Here is a 26,446-nt window from a genome sequence, read left to right as displayed (position 1 = left end):
TTCACCAAGTATGCCCTGTCGCAGGTTCATGCCAACTGGGCAACATCCAACAGCATCACCAACAGGGCCTCCTCTGCTGATTGTAGTTATCTGAGATGTTAATGCCATCTGGGCAGCACCGACCCAAGAGCAGCATTAGCAAGAAGCCTCCCCCCCCCCACCACAAGGTCAAAGATGGTTAATATTAGAGGAGTCACTCTAGAAAACAGGGATGCTTGGAGGGTCCGCTTTTGCTGCTTTTGCAATATTTGATTTACTTACAGATGCACAAGTGGAGGAGAGGTGGAAGGAAGCAGCACGGCAGCCGTTAGATGCGCTGCCCCACATCAGATCCCCAGATAGATACCTGCATCATACAAGGCCTACGCAGCTCACAGCTAGTGCTTATCTCTCTCTTCCTCCATTTTTTCACAGAAACAACCTCAAATCAGTCGTGATTGTAGCATGAGATTGAGACAAGACTACCTTATAAGTATGGCAGAAGTTGTGCTGAAGGCCTCTTGCTCTACAGAAACCTTGCTCTCTACAAAGTGCTACAATCATTTGATTACTTGGGATAGTAATCAAATTGGCCAGGCTGGAATATGTCCTTGAACTCTAGTATAACACTTCTTACTTGCCTTGATGGAAGATGCAGTTGTTTGTGAGTGTGTCAAAACTAGACTACTGTACAAAGGTAAAATTCACCTTTGTTCTTCTGCCTACTTTTGCACCAGGCAACATTCACTACTGGCATGTTCCCTGGAAGGTAGCTCAGATGAGGATGCAACCCCCAGGCTGAAAAAGGTTCCCCATCCCTGGGGTATAGGATTGCATTCCAAACCACCGGAAGCCCATGTCTCTAGATTATTTTACCTCCTAGTTATCTGGTGATCTCCTAGAGTAATCAAATGAAATTTGAACATATGGCATGATAAAAGTCTGTAATTCTGTCAGGACAAGTTATTTGTTGTTTACAAATTTTGAGAAAACAATTGTTTTCTCAAAATTTTTCCTCTGTACCATGAAAATGGGATGCAGGTGGCGCTGTGGGTTAAACCACAGAGCCTAGGACTTGCTGATCAGAAGGTCGGCGGTTCGAATCCCCGCAATGGGGTGAGCTCCCGTTGGTCGGTCCCTGCTCCTGCCAACCTAGCAGTTTGAAAGCACGTCAAGTGCAAGTAGATAAATAGGTACCACTCCGGCGGGAAGGTAAACGGCGTTTCTGTGCGCTGCTCTGGTTCGTCAGAAGTGGCTTAGTCATGCTGGCCACATGACCCGGAAGCTGTACGCCGGCTCCCTCGGCCAGTAAAGCGAGATGAGCGCCGCAACCCCAGAGTCGGTCACGACTGGACCTACTGGTCAGGGGTCCTTTTACCTTTACCATGAAAATATATGAAAACATTTAGAAACAAAAAAGGTACAATACAATACAATGCACGTCTACTCAGAAATGTTCCATAGAGTTACATGGGTATTGCTCTCAGGTTACTGGGCAGAGTTATTATTAATCTTCCACATATTTTTGGAAAGTGTCTGTTCCCTGTGCATTTGGAGCACTTCTGCCAATCATTGAAGACAATACTGAGCTTGATAGACCAGTGGCCTGCTTTGGTATAAGGCAGCTTTCTACATTCTCTTTTCTCCCTTTTGTCTACAACCAGAGCTCGCTTGTGAGCTCCAAGGGTTTACACATTGAGGGCAGAGAGATAAAGGACACCTCCCCCCCGACACACACATTTAAACACAGAACTACAAATTCCCAGCAACCTTAACAAACTACCATTCCCAGGCGTCTTTGGGAGAAGTCGGGTGCTTTAAATGGATACGCTTTAAATGTACGGTTTGGGTCTACTGGTATGTGGGGTACATATACTGGTGGTATAGTGGTACCTCGGGTTACATACACTTCAGGTTCAATACGCTTCAGGTTACAGACTCTGCTAACCCAGAAATATTACCTCAGGTTAAGAACTTTGCTTCAGGATGAGAACAGAAATTGTGCAGCGGCAGTGGGAGGCCCCATTAGCTAAAGTGGTGCTTCAGGTTAAGAACAGTTTCAGGTTAAGAACGGACCTCCGCAACGAATTAAGTACTTAACCCGAGGTACCACTGTGGTTGTGCTAGTGGAAGCCGCCACAAAAAAAATATTTCCACTAGCGCAATGGGAATTCCCCCTTCTCTTCCTCTACATGCACTGTCCTCTGTCTCCAAATCTGCTCTGAAAGGTTGGGGGAAATCCCAGAACAGATTTAGGAAGCGCATAGGGAAGGAGAGGGAGAGAGGGTTCTGTTGTGCAAGGAAAATCCTTGTGCTGAGGGAACCTTAGCACTGGGATGACAACCCATGGACACAGGGGTTGCTGATACCAGGCCCCTTTTAAAAATCCTTCTCCCCCTCTCACTGCCCCACACTGAAGTCAACGAGATGAAAATTCTTTGTAATATATCTGGAGGCAGCAATGCTTCTGAATACCAGCTGCTGAAAACCATGAGAGGTGCTCTTGTGCTCATGTTCTTCTCCTTGGTTTCCCATGAGCATCTGCTTAGCCCAAAATAAGTATCTGATTGGTGAAAACAGGATGCTGGACTAGACTGGCCTGGTCCAGCATGGTCTTGTTTGGATCTTATGTTCTTAGCTGCTGCAAAGATGCACCATAGGTGGGATGTGATCATGGTCTGTCATGGTTTAAGATACAGCATAAGTGTGCACTTCTGCTGTGCCATCCATCACACCCACCTCTCCACACCATTTTAGCCATGCTAGCAGTTCCACTGGCCTATCTTGGATATTCTGCTGGTGTATCTTTTGTGCTAGAAGTGTAGCTCAAGTTCATGCAGTATGGCAGGGCTTCCATCAAATCCCACAAACCGTTAACTACCAGCTCTCAGGTACAGTGGTGCCCCGCAAGACGAATGCCTCGCAAGACGGAAAACCCTTTCGTCTAGCGGGTTTTCCGTTTTGGAGGTGCTTCGCAAAACGAATTTCCTATGGGCTTGCTTCGCAAGACGAAAATGTCTTGCGAGTTCCTGCGGGGTTCCCCCCCCCTTTTTCCCAAGCCGCTAAGGCGCTTATCAGCTGATCCGCTAAGCCGCTTATCAGCTGATCCGCTTATCAGCTGATCCGCTAAACCGCTTATCAGCTGATCCGCTAAGCCGCTTATCAGCTAATCCGCTAAGCCGCTTATCAGCTGATCCGCTAAGCCGCTTATCAGCTGATCCTCTAAGCCGCTCATCAGCTGATCCGCTAAGCCGCTTATCAGCTGATCCGCTAAGCCGCTTATCAGCTGATCCGCTAAACCGCTTATCAGCTGATCCGCTAAGCCGCTTATCAGCTGATCCGCTAAGCCGCTTATCAGCTGATCCTCTAAGCCGCTTATCAGCTGATCCGCTAAGCCGCTTATCAGCTGATCCGCTAAGCCGCTTATCAGCTGATCCGCTAAGCCGCTAATAGCGCTAATCCGCTAATGGGCTTGCTTCGCAAGACGAAAAAACCACAAGACGAAGAGACTCGCGGAATGGATTCTTTTCGTCTTGCGAGGCACCACTGTATAGAATTGCTCTGTTACCTTTTCCTCTGGCCCAGCATACCGGATAATAATGTGAACCAGAAAACTGCATGGAAACAGACAATGAATTACAAATGTTCTTTCTCTTATTCCAGATGTATATCAAAATCCTTCTGAAGACTTTATTCATGCAGCCTGCATGTTCCTTTTCTTTTCATTACTATGTCATCCTAAGCTTCCCTTCCAGCTAATTCCTGCAACAGGTTAAGGCAGAATATAATAACATTCCGGCTTTCAAACATGTTTTGACATAATTTGCAAAGTACATTTTGAGAGAGTAGTCCAAGAAGAAAAATACACACACACTGTGTTTCAAACTTTAAAATAAGCAATTAAATAACAGCAGCTCTGAAAATGCAAAACAAAACAACTGCAATGTATAGAGCTGCCACAATTGTATATAGAACACTCTTTCCTGCAGATGAGTTCGTTTCTAGTTCCTTCTGTGTAACATCCTTCTTTGGGCATCTCATCTTTCCAGTTCAGCTTCCAGGATTTCTCCCCAAGTGTCCACATCCATGGGATACATGCTCTTTTCTGGCAAGGCAACGCGGGAATGAATATTGCTATATTTCCCACTCAGCCATTCATACTTCACCTTGCTTTTCCAGTAGTTTCTCAGGAGCGTGACCTGAGGGTGGGAATATGAGAAAGGCATAAGCAATGAATTAAATTGGCCCTCCTCTTAAGGGCACAAGTAACCACTGTTAGCAAATCATTTCATAAATAGAACTAAGGACTGCTTATTCCTGTTGCTAAATGTGACACATTGGAACTTTTTTTCATGCAGGTTGTATGATGCTAAAATACTGCTAATGCACAAGAGAAGGTAAAAGAAATAAATGAGACTACATTCTAGCCATTATAGGTTTAACATTTGCTCTGCTGATCTATTCAAGCATTATATATGGAAACACCCTAAAACTGAGAATGACTTACACCAGAAAAATGTACAGTGGTACCTCAGGTTAAGAACTTAATTCGTTCTGGAGGTCCGTTCTTAACCTGAAACTGTTCTTAACCTGAAGCACCACTTTAGCTAATGGGGCCTCCTGCTGCCGCTGCGCCTCTGGAGCCCGATTTCTGATCTTATTTTGAAGCAAAGTTCTTAACCTGAAGCACTATTTCTGGGTTAGCGGAGTGTGTAACCTGAAGCATATGTAACCCAAGGTACCACTGTATTTGCAAGTTAAAATGAACTCTCAAGATATAGGTTTACTACTGCCCACTAGTGGACTATGGAAATGTTTACCTTAAGGCTAGGCAATGTGGTATTGTCTAGATTTTGCAAGCCTTTGAACTCCTATCATATCTGACCATTAGCCATGTTGTGGGGGCTGGTGAAAGTTGTAAACCAAAATATATTGATGTGTGTACCACGTTGGATATCCTTGTTTTATAGCAGTGCAATGTAAGATTAAGAGCCTAACAAGCAAAGCAATTCAGTAATTACTGTGGCACCAGACATGCGCTGCAACTGTGCTAGCCAAAGGGCTATTATATCCAATGTATGGTTAGGAGATGATTATTTTCAGAAATAATCAAAGATGATTATTTTCAGAAGCCTTGAGAATGCATTGTTCTCTTTTACATATTGTTTTTATTGATTAAAAGGGGGGGAGCTAAGCTATGTTTTTTTGTACTATTATGTTGCTGTATCAAGGTAAAGTTAAAGGGAACCCTGACCATCAGGTCCAGTTGTGGCCGACTCTGGGGTTGCAGTGCTCATCTCGCTTTATTGGCCGAGGGAGCTGGCGTACAGCTTCCGGGTCATGTGGCCAGCCTGACTAAGCTGCTTCTGGTGAACCAGAGCAGCGCACGGAAATGCCATTTACCTTCCCGCCGGAGCGGTACCTATTTATCTACTTGCACTTTTTGGCATGCTTTCGAACTGCTAGGTTGGCAGGAGCAGGGACCGAGTAACGGGGATTCAAACCGCCGACCTTTTGATCGGCAAGTCCTAGGCTCTGTGGTTTAACCCACAGCACCACCCACGTCCCTGGTGTGTCAAACCACCTTGTTAAATGGGAATGGTACTTGAGATGAACGGCCCTACCAAATGGCAATTGAACCTAACAACTTGGGTGCTATTGTGCTTGGACTGAAAATCCGAATGCAAGATCTTCATTCACCACCACAGTTTCAACAGTCAAATGTTTACCTTCCATGAATAACCGTTTCCTCTGTCACCGTCAATCTCTCGCTGACAGACAGCCCTTACAGTCAAGCAATGATGTTTCCATAAATCATCACAGTTCTCAATGGTCTGATTCCAGCTTTTGCATGTCACTGCAGCATTGCATAAACTCTGAATGTCAAGTTCACTAAAAACTTTTAAGCTGACTTCTAGCGGGAACAGCTGCACAAAATCTCTTTGGCATGTTTTTATCTTCTGCTCAGAGGGTTGAATGGACAATTTCTTACAGGTAGTACTGGCAACAGTCTGCTTGTTTCTTCTGGAAGTTTTCTGCTTAGAGCCTTTCTTCATAATTCAGATATTGTTAAAATACCAAACACCCTTTATGGAAAAAGTAGAATTATCAATGAATGTTGTGTTAACTGATGTGGAATTTGTAACATCAATTCTGCTTAGAAACACTTAACTGATTACCGTATTTTTTGCTCTATAAGACTCACTTTTCCCCTCCTAAAAAGTAAGGGGAAATGTTTGTGCGTCTTATGGAGCGAATGCAGGCTGCGCAGCTATCCCAGAAGCCAGAACAGCAAGAGGGATTGCTGATTTCACTGCGCAGTGATCCCTCTTGTTCTGGCTTCTGAGATTCAGAATATTTTTTTTCTTGTTTTCCTCCTCCAAAAACTAGGTGCGTCTTGTGGTCTGGTGCATCTTATAGAGCGGAAAATACGGTATGTTGGGCCCCATCTGCACTACACATCTGAAGCTGTATCATACCACATTAAACACTCATGATTACCCCAAAGAATCCCAGGGACCGTAGCCTGTTATGTTGTTAGGATATTCCTATTCCCTACACAGAACTACATTTCCAAGAGTTCCGTGGGAAGTGTAGCTCTGTAAGGGGAATAGGGATTTCCTAAAAGCTCTCAGCACACTGACAAATTACAGTTCTCAGGATATTGGCACGGGGGGAGCTTTAAAATGGTATGAGACTGCATGGGGGGCCTGGACAAGTGGCAAGGCTGCCTTGATAAATGCAAAAATGCACAGCAGTCCTTGCTTGGGCTGCAAAACAGCATTGCTCTTTAGCCTGCTGAAAAAGGAGACTGAGAGATTTGGTAACTGTCTTCAAATATCTTAAGGGCTGTAACATGGAAGATGGAGCAAGCTCATTTCTCCAGAGGGAAGGACCTAAACCAATGGCTTCCAGTTACAGGAAGAGAGATTTTGACTAAACACCTGGAAGAACTTTCTTTCAGCTGTTTGACCCTGGAAAGGTCTTGGACTCTCCTTCCCTGGAGGTTTTTAAGCAGAGGTTGGATGGCTATCTGTCATGGATGCTTTAGTTGAGAATCCTGCTTTGCAGGGGGTTGGACAAAATGACCCTCAGGATCCCTTCCAACCAGTGGCGTAGCGTGGGTTATCAGCACCCAGGGTAAGGCAAGTAATTTGCGCCCCCTAACCCATGGATTTGAGCCCCCTAACCCGTGGATTTGCACCCACTAACCCGTGGATTTCCCTAACCCCCAGATGTTGCACCCGGTGCGGCCGGGCCCCCCTGCACCCCCCACGCTACGCCACTGCTTCCAACTTTACAATTGTATGATTCTATGTTTTGGGACTTCCTCTCTTGACACTATTTCCTCCCAGGTTTTCATAATATGTATTAATCCATTTGGGATCATCCACGCTTCTGCTTGTCCCGCCGCTTTTAAATATGCTCTTTAGTGTGGAACTGGAGCAAACACTGGTCAGGTTTTTCACAGACTGATGTTTGTGCCAATCAGGCAGAAAAGAGTGGGTTTCCCCAAGGAAAGCAGCGGGGCAAACGGAAAACTGCTTGGACCCGTGACTAGAAAGCCCCGGGCAAGAGGAAAACATCTTCAACCTGTGCTTTCTAGCCACTGGACAAGCTGAGTGTGGACAAGCCTGTTAAAAGTGGATTTGAGGAAGGGGAAATAACTACTGTAAAAACATATGAATGTAGCTGTGAGTTGCATCTAACACAAAGAGCCATTAGATTTTTCTGGTTTGGTCTCCCCTCCGAGTTTAAAATGTATTTATTTGTTTCTCTCCCTCCCCCCAATCACCCGAGTTAAAAACGTATTTATTTGACTTTAATTTAAAAAGTGGCCACGTGCAATTGGTGGCTATGCAACTTCTCTGAATTTCTGTATTTGCGCAGCTTGGCCTTATTCTTATTATTAAGTAATTAATTAAATTTGTATGGACAGTGAGCACCAGAAGGTGCTAGTTACTTCGGGTCAGTTTATCGAGAATGCAAGTGTTTTGAGGAAAATATTTTGTATGTGTTTTTCCTGGTAAGTTTTGAGAGAATTGAGGCGAATTGACTCGGCCAAGCGCAGGCAATGTTTGTTTACACGGCCAGCTGTGGCCAATGGGAGCCTCGGGATACTCTCCCGCCACGCCCCCAATCGCTAAACCGGCTTCCAGTTGCGCCCCCTCCCCTCGGGATTGGATGTCTCGAGCGCTCGCGGCACCGCCGTCACCACTCAGCAACGCGGGGCCGCCTCGCGACTCGCCCAAGCGCCTGCCACTCACCTGCGTTCGTCCGCGCGCAGCGGCCGTTAACGGCCCAAACGGTTTCTCCATTCGAACGCCATTCGTTCCCCCAACCGCTCAGTTGACGTAATCGCAGAGGCTCTGAGGAGAAGCTGCCCTCGCCGAAGTGCATTGTGGGGGATGTAGTTTGATAAAGAACTGGGGACTTTCTTCTTCTTCTTCTATTATTATTATTATTATTATTATTATTATTATTATTATTATTATTATTATTATTATTATTATTATTATTATTATTATTATTATTATTATTATTATTATTATTATTATCATCATCATCGCAGGCCGGAACTTTTTACCTCAGTTTCAGGGGAGAGGCGGGAGCGGAGCGGAAGTGGCGAGGCGGTCCGCCCGTGTTTTGCGTCCCCCTCCCTGTGAGAAGCCCTGCTGGACCTTCATGCCAGGGTTTGAGTTGGCGCCGGCGGACGGGGGTTGCCCCGTGGTGCTGCCGCCTGGGGAGACAGTGATAGGAAGAGGTGCCCTGCTGGGAGTAAGTGCTGTAACTTTGGAGAGTGAACTTTTCCTTGTAGATGTCCTTTATAGTTAAAAAAAAAAACCCACCCCACCCTTAATATATTCCTATAACCAACACATATCCTAATTTATACAGTATTGATGCCCCAAGCATCTCTATAAGAGCTTAATAAGTAACTTTAATATTGCAACTATACAAAGTATTCTAAACACCATTGTCTGGAATAACCAATTTTCCCTAGAATGAGTTATCTAAATAGAGGAAGGTTTTAGAAGGGTTTTTTAAAAAAACAAAAAACAAGCACCTCTCCTTCCTCTGTCTGCATTCAGTTGAAACTCACAGGTATAAATAGAAGGTAGCTTCTTATTTTGATAAAACTCAGATTTCTATTTTTCTTTTCTTGGCTTTGATGAAAGTTTTAGCATTTAACTTGTCAACAAAGTGAACAATATTTTTATACTAAAAAGTGAAGCTAACAAATTTTGTCATCACAGTAAAAACTATATAGTAGCTTTATTATTTTTAGATATATTTATTGGTGGATTTTATGCCCCCACTGTTGACATCTGTCGGTTTTGTGTCTTTACAGATTACAGATAAAAGAGTATCCAGGAAACACGCTATTCTGAAGGTAGTTGGTGACCAGCTTAGCATCAAACCGGTAACTGTTTCCTATTTCTCAGTAAAATAAAAATCAGTCTTGGAGGTTCTGATTTTACATGTCTTTAATGCTCCAAACAGAGATTGGGATAAAAATGGTAGTCTATTCCAAAATAAGGCAATTAGGCCTGACTCTGTAATTAGGCTATATCATCTGTAGTAAGAGTCTCTTCTTAATTGGCAGGTCCATGTAAACCCCTGTTTTTCTCAGTCAACTGAAAATGGTCAACTATTGCCAATGGATACTGATAGATGGCATCAGCTGAGTCCAGGTGACAGATTTTCCCTGCTAGTAGACAAATATATCTTCAGGATTCTCTTCATTTCTTCAGAAGGGGAAAGTCTGCTAAGGTAATGCTATCTGTTTGAGTCAAGGTAATAGCCATTAACAAAATATATTATTTATCTTGTTGGTTGTTTAGCACTACTAAGCGGTGCCAACTATTTCATGGAAAAATTAAGATGGTGTAAAAGGTTATTAATGTGCACAATGTTGTTTGAAGATTATGGTACAGTCATACTAGTATATATTATCTTAAATGTCTAATCCTCCTATGATGTTAGAAGATAGAAAAAAGAATATTTTCCCGAGAAGAGAAAACATAATAAGAGTTGCTATGCCAGAAAATTAAGTGCAAAAGTGCAACATCGCAGTGACAGTAGAATTTTTTCCCTGTAGTATCCAAGAGAGAGAAAATTGCTTTTTTTAATCAAGTGTTAAATGGAAAGAAGTAGCATTGCTGACTCTTCTTTCTGCTTACAGAACAGTGTAGGGGCTTTCAACCCGTGTGCCATGGCATCCTGGGGTGCCTTGAATGATGTCAGGGGTGCCATGGGCAACCCTGGCCTCTGTCCCTCTTTGCTTTCCTCCCTCCTCTGATGTCTTCTTGCATCTCTGCTTCCTGAGGCTTGCACAGCTGTTTGTTGCAGCAGCCCTGGCTACAAGCTCAGCTGGCGGATGGTGCCTCTGGGGCTGGTCAGAGGGTGCTGATTGCCAGGAGCTGAGGTGGCCTCAGAGTAAGCAAGCCAGCCAATCCACCAGCCCTTGGTGTTGGGAATGGACAGATAAGTCCCAGGCCCCTATGGGACAGTGCGAGGAGGCATCTCTTTTGGGGTGCGGGGGGGGGGGGGCTCAGAGACCAGGGCGGAAGCAGTAGCATCCTGAAGGACTCTCAAGGAGAGGCTGAGAAAACGCTCCACAAGGGAGGGTGTCAGAGAAAGGGTAAGAGTCTGCCAGCTCTGCAGGCAAGGTGTGACATAACTGATTAGTGATACACCATGATTATTTTACGAAGAGCCTTTGTGTCATGCAATAGGAAAAATGGGAACCTCTGTGTAGAAGACATACCAAATCGAGCTACCTCATCACTTCAGCAAACCAAGATGCCTCGCAGACAGCCTTCATCCCAGCAAACAACATCCTCCAACAAGAGCCAACTTTTGGAAGTAGAAGAAGCAGCTGAAATCCCAAAGAAGGTACCTTATAAACATTAGGGTGCATAGCAGACGTGAATAGATTGTGTTTTTGTTATGGACAAGTTGATGGAACTTTATGGGATGACTGGTATGGATACATATTGAGCACGATGGCATGGAATAGACCATTTCAAAGGTTCTGTTTCTGAATAATGTTGCTTGTTCCTTTCTCAAATTAAATCTAGCAGCTCTGTCTTATGTGTTAGACTTCTTTTCCAAGTTGCATGAGGCAGACTGACTAAAACCAGCTGTGCCACTCCACAAAGGAGACTTAATGTTGCATCTGGTCAGCATGGAACTATTTTCCTTGTGAAGGAAATGTAATACAAAATGTACCCAAAATGATCTAGGATACATTTCCTTAGTTCCTTTGTGCCTTCTTTAGATATTATGCCAGTGCCTGCTACGCTAAACAAGGACATGTGTTTGGTGAATCACCAATTTTCATTTTAACAAGGTTTCTGTCTTGCAATGTGGGCTCTGTGGCAGTATGTGTGGCAGAATACATGCATCAAATAACAGGTCTTTCCACTTTCAAGATATTGTGGGTGGTATTCTCTTTGTCTCTTCTTGCTTTCCAGTGTTTAGCTGGGGAGAATGAAGTAAGAATGGATGTCACCAGTTCCTTGGTGGGAGGGAAGAGCCTGTCTCTTAGCACTGTAGCCTCTTGCCTTTCAGCCTTGAGTAGATGAAACATTGCTTTACAAGGAATAACACAAGTTACTGACATAGTTGCACAAATCCAGTTATGGAAATCCTAATGATGGTAATTGAATCCAATATATATTATGTGTATCCAAGTCCTATTGAAATTAATGGACCTAACATAATCTGTCAGTTAATGTCAGTGTCCTGAGTAGGACTCTTGTGTAGGACTAGCACTGAATTCCACTCATTTATTTCACAAATTAATGTCATGTTTTTCAGTTTTCTGCTAGCATTTTTGAAAATGAAGAAGTAAGACTTCCTCAAAGGAAAAGAGTGCTTCCGGCATGGATGCTGCAAGCAGACATAATAGTCCAAAGTTCATCAGCCTCAGGTTCAGGAAGAGGTGAGTGTGCAATTCACTTACTATGCAACAGTTATTCTGGGAGACTTTACTCTTGTCTTCATTGCATTCTGTCTTCTTAAAAATGTGGTTAACACAACTATACAAAGTCTGCACATGTTATCAGATTGATAATACTGTGCTGTTTCCACTTCTTATTCTCTAGACCATGAAACCCTGCAAGAGTTTATGGTGCCCCCCCTCCACATTATTGATTCTGAAAGCCTTGATAAAGGGAGAATTGGATGCTCCTGACCAAACTGATTGGTTGTATCCCCAGTTGAAGATAGCAGACCCATTGTCAGCTAGGTTGCTTCACTTGAAGGACAATACATTTGAGGAGATATGCTTACTGAAAATATTCTAGCCATCCTTATATACTTAATGAAGCTTTTCTGATAAAAAGTACAAAGAAACCAATTCTTTAATATAATAGCACCTAAAAGTATTGTTATGGTCCATATCCATTCTTCATTTTGTGTGTGTATGGGACAGCGCTGCCGCCCGCCAGCATTTTAAAAAACCTCGGGACAGCGGAGAAGTCCTCTGCTGTCCCGGGTTTTTTTTTAAAATGCTGAGGGTGGGAAGAAAAGCCCTTGTCCGCCCCCCCCCCCAGCCTTCAGAAGAGGTCGGGGGACAGACTGTCCCCGGACCTGGTCTGAAGGCGGTTTCCATAGGAACGCATTGATTGATTTTCAATGCATTCCTATGGGAAACCGTGCTTCGCAAGACGAAAAACTCGCAAGACGAAAGAACTTGCGGAACGAATTAATTTCGTCTTGCGAGGCACCACTGTACTCAGTTTTGTGAAGATCCTTACAAATCAGCATTATACAAACTTGGATAGCTCAGTTGGTAGAGCATGAGACTCTTAATCTCATGGTCATGGGTCCAAGCCGCATATTGGGCAAAGGATTTCTGAGGGTTTCAGAGGGTTGAGCTAGATGACCCTCGTGGTTCCTTCCAGCTTTACAATTCTGTGATTCTAATATAATTGATTTTAAATAGCAGAACTATGATGCATTGTTGTGTTTTTTTTAATTGTATTGTATTATTGCATTGTAAAATATTACAACATGTGCAGTTCTTCAGAGTTTGAATACCACCATTTCTGATAACTAATGCCATTTGCAATTTTTCATAGGAAATAGTAGAGAAATAAAACAAAGTCCAGGGAAAAAGCGAAAAAGGACTGAAAATGAAGATGCTGCCCTTGCTACACAGGTGTTGTAAACAGATCTGCTCTTTGTTGCAGATATTTAAAACTACTGTTTGTATTGTGTTTCTATACCCTATGCAAACCCTTTTTGTGTATCAGGACTAGCAGTCAATAGAAGAGAGGCTCCCCTCTCCCATAATATGTGCACCGTGTCTTATCTGGTGTTGTTTTAGAGTACTAAATTTGTTCCATACTTGGAAGCTCAGTCATGAAAGCTTAACAAAAGAATGACATGAATTCTGTTACACTGAAGACTATCTTTCTCCGTGTCCCTTTGCAGTTAACTCATAGTTTTCCATTCTGTTGCTAGAGTCAGACAAATGAGATCAGCCAATTCCAAATGGTTATCATTGGGTGTGCAAGTCAAGTGCAAGTGCACTGAATTATGGGTATAGAGTAGCCTCCTGGAAAGCCAATTGCAAGGAAAGAGAGAATTCCTTCCAGCTCAAATGACTTCATGATACACAGACAAATGTAGGTGGCAAATATATTTTGTGGCTTTGATTCTTGAAGTTGGAGTAGAACCCAAACAGCTTGATTTTAATTACACTTCCTTGGAAGTACGTATATCACATAGATTTTAATTGGTCTTATTTCCAAATAAATTTGCTTTGAATTTCTACCAGAGGGCAACCGAAGTTATAGCTTGAGTTAGTGGATAGAACTATCACAAATTTTTGTGTGGGATTTGGGAACTGCAGAACTAAAATTGGCTGGCAAAGCCACATTAGCTTTTATACTTCTGTGTATTAGCCAAGAGAGATTCTATTAGAAGAATTGGATGTTTTCAGTTCATACTAACGAAAGCTAGTCGCAAGAGAGATGCTCATGTCCAATCCTTCAACATCTGCTTTGAAGATATACATATGTTTAATGTTGGTAACTTCAAATCCCAGTATTTTCTTGGCACAGTAGTGGAAATTATTCTTGAAACTCTTCCTGCAATACTAATTGGACATTTTTCAGTCAGGTGTGTTAAAGCATACAGTGGAGGCTGTCTTTGAAGACACAGGTGGAAAGCTAAGTTGCTAAGGATAGCTTTGGAACTCTTTGCCCTTCTACTCTATCAAGCACAGAGGCATTCATGGTCTCTTTCAGTAATGTTTCAAGCCAACTTCATCTTTCCCAATTCAGATTCTTAATGCTGTAAATGTTGCTTTCTCCAAATATGGAGGTAGTGCCCCCTGCTCTCCATATCTCCATTCAAATCCTTCATCAAATCCCTTCTTTCAGGCCTGTGGCTTCATTTCAAGTTAGCGTGCATAGGATTGTAGCCATAATTGTGACCAAGGTTAAAAACATATACCTATAGGCTCCCATTCATAACCTTGACTCTTCCTCCTGCCTTCTATTGTTTTCCTAATAGTTTATTTATATTATAAGCTCAGTGGGGGCAGGGACTTGTTAAGCTTTTGCTCTATAAAATGCCATGTACGTTGATGGATTAATCCAACTTCACTAGGCACTATTCTTCTGCAGTGTTGTGGACTGAAATCTGTTTCATGAATAATTTCACACTTATTTCCACAGGATATAAAACATCTATCTGCTGAACCTATTGTGAGAAAAATGGAAAAGAATGAAAGCAAAATGTTACCCCAAAGAGCTGTAAGTCCTACAGGTCAATGTAATCGTCAACTTCATAATGAAGAGTTACAGCTCAACACAGATGGACTCGCTTGCCAGCCTGCTGAAACAGATACAACTCATAAAAATGAAAACAATTTGGAGAATGTTAAATGTAATCCTGAGCAATTTCATCAGGACATGTCACAAACTCCAGTTCACCAGGGTGAGAGTCAAGAGCTTCCTCTCAATCCATCTACCGAGACAGGCAATTCTAATGTAACTGGAAGTCAAGATGTACCCCAAAACACTAACAAAACTGGACACCAGAGGACAGCTTGCCTCTATGGGAGAAGCTGCTACAGGTAAAATCAAATTGTAAATCTTCTAAGTGAACTGATTCAGATAACCTCCTGCTATATAGTAATGTGGGCCACGGGTGGCGCTTTGGGTTAAACCACAGAGCCTAGGACTTGCCGATCAGAAGGTCGGCGGTTCGAATCCCCACGACGGGGTGAGCTCTCGTTGCTCGGTCCCTGCTCCTGCCAACCTAGCAGTTCGAAAGCATGTCAAAGTGCAAGTAGATAAATAGGTACCGCTCTGACGGGAAGGTAAACGGCGTTTCCGTGTGCTGCTCTGGTTCGCCAGAAGCGGCTTAGTCATGCTGGCCACATGACCCGGAAGCTGTCTGCGGACAAACGCCAGCTCCCTCGGCCAATAAAGCGAGATGAGCACCACAACCCCAGAGTTGGTCACGACTGGACCTAATGGTCAGGGGTCCTTTTACCTTTTATATAGTAATGTAGTCTGTGGGCAATGGAGATCTTATACTGCCAGCTCTTAAGTTAAAAGCCTGCTTTAATTAAGCTAGTGAGCAGATGAGTGGCAGATGAGAAGTGAATCTAGGGGATTTTATTGAGATAGATAGATAAAGAGTGTGATGCTCTGTTAAGCAATATGCAGTTTAGGTAAATAAAAAACAATTTCCTCCAGGAAATAGAAACAGAATTCTACAAGGCAATAATAGCATTGTAGCTTGTACTATGAACAGCCTTTAAAAAATTGTACTGAAGTTTTGGTGTGGAAGATAAAGTTTAACAAACATTTTGGTGCTAAACTTCTGCACTTGGATAAGGTCTATTAAGTTTAGTGGGCAGATCCGCAAATCTGGAAAAATTGTTCTTGCATTGCAAGTAAAATGAATATTGGAACAGAGCTTATCAACCATCTGCCAGGATGTACTGTTTGCTTAACTCGTAATGGCTATCATGTAACATGCACCGGGGACTGCAAATGTTCTGAACATTTTATATACTGTTGGATAATGCTGGGGAAAGTCCTCTTTGAGTAGACAGAGACATATCTGAGGTATTTGTAACAATGGGTGTATTATCTGTTATTCCTCAACATTCTGTAAGTAATAATGAAAGGAAATCCAATCTGGATGCACTCCTGTGATAAAAGTGGATCGGAAGCAAAAAGGAATGGTATGCTGAAGAATTACTGAAATAGCTATACTTTTCAGGGGAAGAAAGAACAGGATATTAGTGTTCTGTCCTGTAGATCACCATAACCAGGGGGCTGCATTTAGAAGATATATGCTTGATTTAGTTTGTTGCATGGCATGGCATTTTTCTAGCTCTGTTTATATGAATTACATATTTTCAGTATAGCTTATGGTGTCTTTTTAATTTCCCAGGAAAAATCCTATACATTTTCAGCAGTTCAGTCACCCCGGGGATAGTGATTATCATGATACGGAATCTGTAACTCAAGCTGACGATGATAACAGACCTGAATGCCCTTATGGAACTGCTTGCTACAGGTTAGAAATTTTGCCTACTACAAATTATTGCTTTTAATATTTTAAGAGAGGGCATGTACTTATATCTCTGGAATTTTATTTTAAATTGTGATAATTAAATATTTCAAACCTATCCTGACATTTGATGTGTTTAATGTGCCTTATAATGATAAGCTTAAAAACACCTGGTGAATATATGACCTTTGCAGATAAAATTTTAAATTACAGCTTTGTCTAAACTGTTGTTAAGGGCTGTGAAACCATGGCAAACCATAGATAACAGTTCTGGATGGTTTTGCAATGTTGGAGACTGTTTCTTGACCAAGTTTGAGCAACAAACCAAGGTTAAGTGTCATGTCTGCACTGGACAGTTTTGGCTTGCTTCAAACAGGGTATCCTCTCTGTTTCACATGAGATCAGATGGGTGAATACAATAGAGGTCTTTTTGATAATGGCATTGAAACTGTGGAATGTCCTCTCCAATGAAATACTCCAGATTTCCTTTCTGGTTTGGGTAACTGTTGGAGGACTCTTCAGAGCAGAATGTCCCATTGTCAGCTCCAACTTATAACATGGGAGCCACTTTAAAAATGTTATCGTGTGTGTCCATTACTCCCCTACTCCCAGCTCAATCAAATTCAGAGAATGAAAGGGCTGTAACAGCTGTATAGAAAAGAAAAAATTAGCAGGCGCAGCTGGTTTTGTATGGGTGAGAAGCTTGTTGAATTTCTCTCTCCTGCACAACTACTAAAAATACAGGGGTAGCAAATTGAAGTCCAGAGCCTTATAGGTAAAGGACTCCTGGACGGTTAAGTCCAGTCAAAGGTGAGGGAGCCAGTGTTTTTCCACTGACAGTTTTCTGGGTCATGTAGCCAACATGACTAAACCGCTTTTGGCATAATGGAACACTGTGATGAGTGCCAGAGCACATGGAAATGCCATTTACCTTCCCGCCACAGTGGTACCTATTTATCTGCTTGCACTGGTGTGCTTTCGATGTGCTAGGTTGGCAGGAGCTGGGACAGAGCAACAGGAGATCACCCCATCACACAGATTTGAACCGCTGACCTACTGATTGGCAAGCCCAAGAGGCTTCGTGGTTTAGACCACAGTGCCACCCACATCCCTTTTACAAAGTGCCTTATACAAAGTGATAGGCTTTTTTCCAACGTGAACTTGCTGGAACTCAGTTCTGGCACCTGACAGGTGGTGCCATTGCCATTATAAGAGAACAAGGAAGGAGTTCATTGTGAGTTCTGGCACCTCATTTATTAGAAAAATAGCACTGGATAGAAGTACAGTAATCACTTTCCACAACTGGGGCACCATTTCCTGAGTTGACTAGACCCAACAGAAGATGAGTGTAGGTTCTCAGAAAAGTTCGACTTGGCAGCACCAGAAAGATGTACCCAGAAAATGAGACTTGGTACACCACTTTCGAAGAACCACATGTAACTCTAAAAAGGCAACTCTAGGGCGAGGGGAGATTAGGGTGGGGGGAGATTATGGGTTGTATCTGGTAGTTGCATGACTTGCAACCTATATCTTTCTCTTCCCTTCCCGCTACCACTTGCACAAGGTTCCTCTGCCCCAGTTCAGAAGATTTCCCCCACCCCCTCCACACACAAGCACACCACAGCCCTGTACAATAAATTCCACACAGTTCAGAAGCCCTTCCCAAGCCTCTGGAGAAGATTTTCAGGGCTGCAGAGGAGAGGGAGGCTTGGGGGGGGGAGGAAAAAAAAGTACAGTGGTACCTCGATTTAAGTACTTAATTCGTTCCGGAGGTCCGTACTTAACCTGAAGCTGTTCTTAACCTGAAGCACCACTTTAGCTAATGGGGCCTCCTGTTGCTGCTGCGCCGCCGGAGCACAATTTCTGTTCTCATCCTGAAGCAAAGTTCTTAACCTGAAGCAGTACTTTTGGGTTAGCGGAGTATGTAACCTGAAGCGTATGTAACCTGAGGTACCACTGTAGTCTGAATTGTCTTCTGCAACCAGTAGATATAATTTTGTTTTGCAAGTGCAAATTACACAATACATTGATTTAAAAAAACACATACAGTAAAACCACATAGTTGATTGGTTTACATTCAAGGCCTCTTAAAAGTAATTTAATTTTCCTGTTTTCTAAATACTCAATACTTTGTACTGTTTACCCTCTTAATCTTTCCATTTTTGATAGATATGTACATCATTCTTCAATACATTTAGATTGTCCAAGAATAAAAACTTAAACTAAGGGCTCAGACTGAAATCTTACTTATCTGGAGGTGAAAAAACAAACTTCCAGTTTGATTAAGCAACATTGTACTTGTCCTCCCTTTTTAACAAAGATGAAAAGCATTTATTTTGCCTGCCTTTTTTCTTTCTCTCCCTGAAAGGATCAGTTAAACACTTTGAAGTTACAGTACACAAAATGACTGATTCCTCCTCCCTCTTAAACACAACCCCCTGGAGCATTATGGTTGTAGCTTTCAGTGGTTAGAAAATATTATTAAAGTTATGAAGACTCTACAATGGGAAGTTCAGGTTTCATCTCTTTGCCCCCACCCTGCCTTTTCTTTGCAGGAAAAATCCACAGCACAAGCTGGAATACAAACACACTGTACCACCAGGTAAAGTGCTTTGGTTTCATTATATAGGAAATGTAGAATCTACATCTGTTAATACAACTGAGTGAGGAGGACCGATCAGTGGGCCTAGTTGGTGCTCAGCATGCTCATAAAAAGGGATGCTTTTCGTTGTTAAGATTTTCAAGCTAAAAATTAAACTAGCCAACAAAATCAAATGCTCAAATGGGACAAATATAATGCAGATGTATTGCAGCTGAGATACAAGAACTGTCCATACCTATATGCAGTAACGTAACTATTTCTCAGAGTCTAAATGGGTTTGCAGCGCAGTCCTTTGCATGTTCACTCAGAAGTAAGTCCTACCGTGTTTGGTGGGATGTACCCCCTTATGTGTATGTAGGGTTGAAGTCTTACAGTGTGATCCTATACACATTTACATTGAAATAAGTCCATCAGAGGAGGTTACTTGCTCCTCAGTAAATGTGCTCAGATAGCAGTCTTGGACCTTCTTCCCCCAGGCTTTTAGGCAAACTGCTTTTGAAAGTCTGCTTTCAAAGACAGCCAACGGCATGGCAAACGTGGTACATGCCTATTGTTCAAAGAAAAAAAGAAAAAATCCCATAGAGCTATTGCAAGCACCTTGCATAAGTAATAATTCAATTCTGTGAATGGAGCAGTGTCCATGCTCACAGTACAGGCATCATACATGGGGACTTGGTTCAAAGGGTTACCATATTTTTAGCCCTATAGGGCAACCCCTCTCACTCTCCAGGCTTCAGCGAAAGCCTGCATTCGCCCCATAGGACGCACACACATTTCCCCTTCATTTTTGGAGGGGAAAAAGTGCGTCCTATAGGGCGAAAAATACGGTATATGTTCACCCAAAAATCTCATATAGCCAAAATTACATTTGGAGCTGCCTTGTGGCCAGCCAGACCATCTTTTATATGGCAGCTAGTGGGGGCGGGGTGGAGATCAGAGGTGGGATGAAGCTGGAAGCCCCAAGCAGACCTGGTGCTTTTCACACTGGATCTGCTTAGGTTTTCCAGCTTCCTCCCACCTCCCATCCTTCCTCTCTTCAGCCCACGTTTAACCACATATGGTTGAAATAGTGTGTGTTAAATGTGCAGAAGATGCAAATTCCCTGCTCAGGACTTTCTTGCCTCTTCTTTCCCTTTGCCACCCCCTGTACCTCTCAAAAGTCTTGGGGGAAAGCCATGACTATTTAAACTGGTATGATACTGCTTTAAATGTGTGTTGCAGATGGGGCCTTGGATGAAGATCACACACACATACACACACTGCCATTAGCTAAGGAAGAAAGCCCCTATTGGTGTCAAAGGATGGGTTTGGGGTTTGTTTGATTTTTTTGACTAAGGCTAATAGCAGCTGGGGGCGTGTTCATTGGGATTGCAGCTGAGGAGAGAAGGATTAAGCATCTCCTCATGCACTGTGGTCCCATTGAAAATTACCCACTTCCAAGAACCTCCTGTGTAGTTTGGCTCTCAGATACTATTAAAATATGGAATGGTTCATTTCTATTGTTGCCTTGGTAATGGTATTTTTTTTGTTTCTTTAGAACCTGAGAGGAGACAGACAAGACCGAAGGCTATTAAAAAAGGTTAGGATACTGTGTATTTCCAAATGGTGCAAGATAAATAGCTCTGAGTAATTTCTCATGTACTTTCTGTAAGCAGACAACTTGTAGAGGGTTGGTTTCTCTTTGAAATAAGATTTACCGTATTTTTTGCTCTATAAGACTCACTTTTTCCCTCCTAAAAAGTAAGGGGAAATGTGTTTGTGTCTTATGGAGCGAATGCAGGCTGCGCAGCTATCCCAGAAGCCAGAACAGCAAAAGGGATTGCTGCTTTCACTGTGCAGCAATCTCTCTTGCTGTTCTGGCTTCTGAGATTCAGAATATATTTTTCTTGTTTTTCTCCTCCAAAAACTAGGTGCGTCTTGTGGTCTGGTGCGTCTTATATACGATACTTTGAACTATATTAATAAGAAAATATACAGGAGCAAATTATGGATTTGCTTTTACAGCCCACCTTTCTTCAATCATGGAACTTGAGGGTGTTTGCTGGTGGTCTCCGTGGAGTCAGCCACTGCTGAAACCCAGAACTGCCCTAGATAGGACCTCTCCTGCATTTAAAGAAGAGTGGAGCTCTTTTTATCATTCATTTGTATATTGCTGGGTCTCCACAGTGCTAATCCTAATATTCAAATATTCTATATGATGAATACAACAAGCTTGACTTAAAAAAGCTTTGTAAAGGAACAGTGGGTCCCTACTGAATTCACATACAAAGACATAATGGAGTGGGATTCAGCTAATGAGTCCCATCAGAAGCCCTGCATAAGGACTTCCCCTTTCACAAAGGAGCTTCCCCACTTCCACATGCCCCCTGTGCTCCCTGAAATTTTCTCATCTAGAAAAGTTAAAATGTATACAATAGCAAATTTGCTTACAAATCCGAATGGTTTCTGATTCGGGCACTCCTTTCTTGATAGCCATTTAGAATTCTTAGTGTAGATATGGGTGGCCCAGTAGTTCAATTAATTTTAGAAGGAGAGTTTATCCCCCTCCACAGACACTCCTATTAAAATAATGAAGTCTGCATAAGTAATGACTGGTCCTTCAATCACACGATGTCCTTGCTTGCTAGCCCTTGCCTGCTAGGCAGCTACTGCCAAGATGGAGAAGGAGAGGCACAGTGGGAGCATGGAGACAAAATGGGGTGGATTTGGCAAACCCGCTTGTTGGTTCCTGTGACTTCTCCCAAGACTTAAAACTTGTTGAAGGTTAGAATAGATGAATGCCATCTTGGATTCCGTTCCAAGATGGCGGCGCGTTCTGAGCTCCCAATACCTCACCTACTCATGCACAAAACTGGTAAACATTGGGCTCACAAGAAAAATAGAGATAACTAGAGAGTTTCAAAGATCCCACATTATACCAAACTGCATAATAAGACCTCCAGGATCTCTATGGATTGTTGATGGGTGGGGGGAAGTGCCGAAAGAAGCAAAAGAGAAAGTGAAAGCAAAAACATGGTTGCAGAGCTGGTCGACCCACGAGATCAGCACTGCCAAGCGTCTTCCTGACCAACACCAGATCTCTCATCCACAAAATCGACGAACTACAGTTGCTGATGGTAGCAAATAAGCTTCTTTGTGAGAGCTGTATGGTAATTATTACAGAAACTTGGCTACATTCAGCAGTACCGGATGTGGCAGTTGAGCTGATAAATCGAATAATTTATCGCTCTGATAGAAACAGTGATTCTGGTAAAGCTAGGGGCGGAGGAGTCTGTATTTACATACACAATGGTTGGTGCGTTAACAGCAAAGTAGCTTACAAGTATTGCTCCCCAGATCTAGAATTGATGGCAGTTACATGTCGGCCATTTTATTTGCCTAGAGAAGCAACTGTCATAATTATTATAGCTGTTTTAGGTTTTTCCTAAGTTTGAACAGTTTGTGAAATTTCCCACTAGAGGACAGAATATTCTAGATCTCGCGTATTCCAGTTTGAAACAGGCGTACAGGGCAATCCCCTTCCCCCATTTAGGCTCATCCGACCATTCTTCAGTTTTTCTATGTCCGAAGTACATCCCTCTCAGAAGAAGAATTCAGTCAGTTATAAAAACAGTTAGAATTTGGCCAGAGGGTTCTCTTAGTTAACTCCAGGATTGTTTTGAGAGCACTGATTGGAGCGTGTTTGAACATCAAGATCTGCATAGATACATAGATGCTATAATCTATATTAAAGTGTGCATCGATAATGTAACATTGCAGAGATGCATTAGACTCTATGGGAGCTGTAAACCATGGATGACTGCTGAAGTAAGAGGACTCCTGAAAATCAGGGATTCTGTCTTTAAGACAGGGAATATAGACATATACAGAGAGGCGAGAATAAATATCAAAAAAGGCATTAAGGCAGCAAAACAACAGTATAAGCTTAAGGTGGAAAATTATTTAGCTGATAACATCATGAAACAAGTGTGGCAACGACTGCAGCACCTAACCATCTACAAGGGCAATACAAGGAACATGGTTAAGACTGATGCCTCATTGGCAGAGGAACTGAACATCATCTTTGCTCAGGGTGCAGTTGGTTGGGTTTATCTTCTAGGGATAATTACCCTATCAAATTTTCACCTCTTCCCCATACCATTCTGACCCAAGAGTCCTGGCCCAGAGATGACTTGTTATTGAGGAGATCTTACCCCTCTATTGGGGAGGCTAGTATGGGGTCTGGGATTCCCACTATTGAAGGGCTAGGGAAGAATGGTGGTGGGGCTAAATATCACTATCGGCAAAGGGTTTTGAGATGCAGTGATGCTCGAACCCCTTCCAATCTACGCTCCATCCCAAGGGACAAGGGTAGGGTGAGCAGGGATTACCCACCTCTGTCATTGGCGTTGTGCAATGCCAGGTCCATAGGCAATAAAACCGCCACCATGCGTGACCCTTATTAGGAGACCAGTTGCTTAGTGAGTACAGTGGTACCTCGGGTTAAGAACTTAATTCGTTCTGGAGGTCCATTCTTAACCTGAAACTGTTCTTAACCTGAAGCACCACTTTAGCTAATGGGGCCTCCTGCTGCCGCTGCGCCGCCAGAACACGATTTCTGTTATCATCCTGAAGCAAAGTTCTTAACCCGAGGTACTATTTCTGGATTAGTGGAGTCTGTAACCTGAAGTGTATGTAACCTGAAGCGTATGTAACCCGAGGTACCACTGTACATCTTTACTCAGAAATGTGAAGGCCCAAGAGGGAAAAACCACATGCACACAAAAAGATTTCCACCATTTTTTCTAAAGCCTCCTTCCCCAGCCTGGAAACTTTTGAACTATGACATGTAAAAGGATATAGAAGCAAGTTTCAACCCAAGCAAGCCTTCCATTTTTAGAAATCCATGATAAATATGACAACCACAAGGAAGCAGAAATCAGTAGCTGAGAAAATAGGGCTACTTAAATTTAAAGTAGTATTCATAGAATCTTGATCTCTCCTGTTGCGTTTTCTCAGTTCTTTTTATTGGAAATGATTGCTTTATGTCTGCTTAATACTGGAGCACTGGGGAAGATATTATCCACAGGATATAATACTTTTATTTCTTTTGTACTATAATATTTATTATTTCTCCCATTTTTATTGGTTTGCCTGCTCATAAACTGCTAAAATGAGATACCAGATTCCTTACGATTTAGCAGCTTGTAGAAGCTTGCAGCTCCATTTGTCACAATAAAGTTTAAAAAGTCAATTCAGTTTGTACTTCTAGTCTGAATAAACCATACTTTTAATATGTCAAACATGATCTTTTAATGGCAAACCAAGTAATACATAATACAGTTTATGTTCCTAAAGTAACAAAGAGAATTTGATCTCTAAAGGACACTTGACAGCTGTATCAGGTTATATGTGAGAAATGTGCTGATTCCTGGACATTTGTTTGTTAACATTGACAATTCAAGTATATGAAATTGTAGTTCAAGACATGTGAAAATAGGTTAGCCGTGTTACCTTGCGTTGAAAAGGACCACCAGTTTAGCATGGGAAATAGTTCTTGTAAGGCCCCTTTCCTGAATATCTTCCTTACAACTTTTCAGCTACGCTTCTTTCTTTTTCAGTCTATAATGGGTAATAGTGAGTTAGCAGAAGGTCCCCTATCAGTCCCCTGCCCTTTCCTGAAATTCACTCTAGTGAAGGAGGTTAGTGTTAGAAAAAACAGAGGCATCTGCATGCTCCAGCCCATGTGTTCATGTAGCTAGGAGTTTTTGTCACTCACTGCATAGAAGGTTCTGCTATCACTGGGAAACTCCCAGTTCCAAGGCTCTCTGACGTTAATGGATGTCTGCACCATGCAAGCACCCAGGATTTAAAGATGCTGCTGTAATCCCTACCACCATGCCATCAGGATAAATTTTAGCAAAGGGCAGTAGAGAGTGTTGGTCAGCAGCAGAATTGCTGGACCTGCAACATGCCCAGCACGAGTTGGACCCAGACTTGAGTGGAATTCTAGGCTTGGCTCATAATGACCTTGATTTACAAATTTGGGTCAGATTTTCATATTGTTGCTCATGTTGACTAACATGTCGCATCTATATACACTTGTATAGCAAATTTAACTGTAAAGTAACTTGTACTGGGAAGATCAAATGTTAAGTGATATGATTTAGTTGATACATTTCAAGTATTAAATAATATTGTGGTCTTAAACCACTATCATTCTAGTTTTTAATCTTCTTTTAAGGGTGCTGTCTTTTTTACTCTACAGGAAGAAGTGCTTTGGATGATGATAGTGATAATGATGGTGAGCCCAATGAATACAACTTGAATGACAGCTTTATAGATGATGACGAAGAGGAAGAAGAGTGTGACCCTACTGATGAAGACTCTGACTGGGAGCCAGATTTTGAAGACAAGGATAATGAAGATGTTGCCACACTTCTGAAAGAAGCACAGAAGATTATTAAAAGCAATAAGTAGTTGTACATGCTTTGCGAATGTAGTGCACAATTCAGTTGAAATACATGAAACGTCCTGAATTCAATTTGGTTTAAATGGTTCACTTTAACCCTTAAATCAAGTTTGCATAAATGTTCTCTTGATTCTGTCCCTTGCATTTAAGAAGACAAGAGGCAATTTGGAAGACAGTCATAATAATTTATTGATACCAATTTATATCTCAAGATATTGAGACCAAATAGATTGTAAGAATAGTGGTTTAGATGAGCCTTTACCTCGAAATCATCTCTTAAATTTTGCACTCATGTATACTTAATTTATGTAAATCTTAAATGCTGTTTCTTCACAGCTGGTAATGTCTGAGAGAAAGTCATGTATCTTGAGTTGTAACACTTAACACTACTGATTTTGATGCCTGATGTACTGTGCCACATACGGCCTTGAGGCTTAAACTAGGAAGTTTTTATTTACGTTACTAAAGTTCATCTTCATGTTAAATAAAGGGAACATTATGTTGCATATACGTAATCATCATATACGGTAGATCATGACAGTTTTAGATGGACAGCTAAACCAAGTTGGAATTTGGTTCATTAGCTGCCAAACTGGTAACCAGGTTGTAAACAATCGCTGTCTTTCATATTCCAGCTAATACTACAAACTGCATTTGTTTTCTCTCTGTATTTCAGAATAATGTTTATAAATTTATGATGAAAGCAATTATGTCCCTAATCTCCTTCCAGTATTTTTGTTCTTCTAAAAGTGGTTGTACAATACTACGACACTCTGCTTCTTTACTCTGAAACATAAATCCCAGGTGACTTGGCTTTGCAATGGAACCTGAGGCACAGGTTTGTCTGTAAAAACACTGATTTA

The 26,446-nt window shown here is 42.2% G+C and overlaps 2 protein-coding genes across 5 annotated transcripts; one reads left to right on the top strand and one right to left on the bottom strand.

Annotated features, from left to right (window-relative positions):
- Window positions 1–3,645: 3,645 nt before the first annotated feature.
- Window positions 3,646–8,347, bottom strand: FBXO48 (F-box protein 48). Of its 2 annotated transcripts, XM_081906656.1 has the most exons (3): window positions 8,243–8,347; window positions 5,709–6,065; window positions 3,646–4,178 (listed from the first exon to the last, which is right to left on the bottom strand). In XM_081906656.1, exons 2-3 carry the CDS (start codon window positions 6,033–6,035, stop codon window positions 4,017–4,019), a joined length of 489 nt encoding a protein of 162 aa, XP_081762782.1. In that variant the 5' UTR covers window positions 6,036–6,065; window positions 8,243–8,347; the 3' UTR covers window positions 3,646–4,016. The 2 variants fall into 2 exon arrangements, with proteins under 2 accessions (XP_081762782.1, XP_081762781.1); XM_081906655.1 differs by lacking the exon at window positions 8,243–8,347 and having other exon boundaries at window positions 5,709–6,151.
- On the top strand, window positions 8,239–25,655 carry APLF (aprataxin and PNKP like factor). 3 transcript variants are annotated; one of them, XM_081906338.1, is made up of 11 exons: window positions 8,239–8,373; window positions 9,332–9,403; window positions 9,587–9,753; window positions 10,719–10,878; window positions 11,806–11,929; window positions 13,071–13,150; window positions 14,676–15,076; window positions 16,411–16,536; window positions 19,086–19,132; window positions 20,670–20,711; window positions 25,380–25,655. In XM_081906338.1, the coding sequence occupies exons 3-11, from the start codon at window positions 9,641–9,643 to the stop codon at window positions 25,589–25,591; spliced, it is 1,305 nt and encodes a 434-aa protein (XP_081762464.1). In that variant the 5' UTR covers window positions 8,239–8,373; window positions 9,332–9,403; window positions 9,587–9,640; the 3' UTR covers window positions 25,592–25,655. The 3 variants fall into 3 exon arrangements, with proteins under 3 accessions (XP_081762464.1, XP_081762463.1, XP_081762462.1); XM_081906337.1 differs by lacking the exon at window positions 8,239–8,373 and adding an exon at window positions 8,591–8,757 and having other exon boundaries at window positions 20,670–20,737; window positions 25,380–25,515; XM_081906336.1 differs by lacking the exon at window positions 8,239–8,373 and adding an exon at window positions 8,593–8,757.
- The last annotated feature ends 791 nt before the right edge of the window (window positions 25,656–26,446 follow it).

The sequence above is a fragment of the Podarcis melisellensis genome (genome assembly GCF_964234715.1).
Source record: "Podarcis melisellensis genome assembly, chromosome: 3".
NCBI lineage: Eukaryota > Metazoa > Chordata > Lepidosauria > Squamata > Lacertidae > Podarcis > Podarcis melisellensis.
This window is presented reverse-complemented; position numbering and strand designations above follow the sequence as displayed.

Coding starts and splice junctions, on each gene's coding strand:
- APLF (XM_081906336.1), top strand. CDS start 8,665: ATGCCAGGGTTTGAGTTGGCGCCGGCGGACGGGGGTTGCCCCGTGGTG. Junction 8,758..9,331: donor GAAGAGGTGCCCTGCTGGGA/GTAAGTGCTGTA, acceptor GTGTCTTTACAG/ATTACAGATAAAAGAGTATC. Junction 20,712..25,379: donor ACCGAAGGCTATTAAAAAAG/GTTAGGATACTG, acceptor TTTACTCTACAG/GAAGAAGTGCTTTGGATGAT.
- FBXO48 (XM_081906656.1), bottom strand. CDS start 6,035: ATGAAGAAAGGCTCTAAGCAGAAAACTTCCAGAAGAAACAAGCAGACT. Junction 4,179..5,708: donor GAAACGGTTATTCATGGAAG/GTAAACATTTGA, acceptor TCCCACCCTCAG/GTCACGCTCCTGAGAAACTA.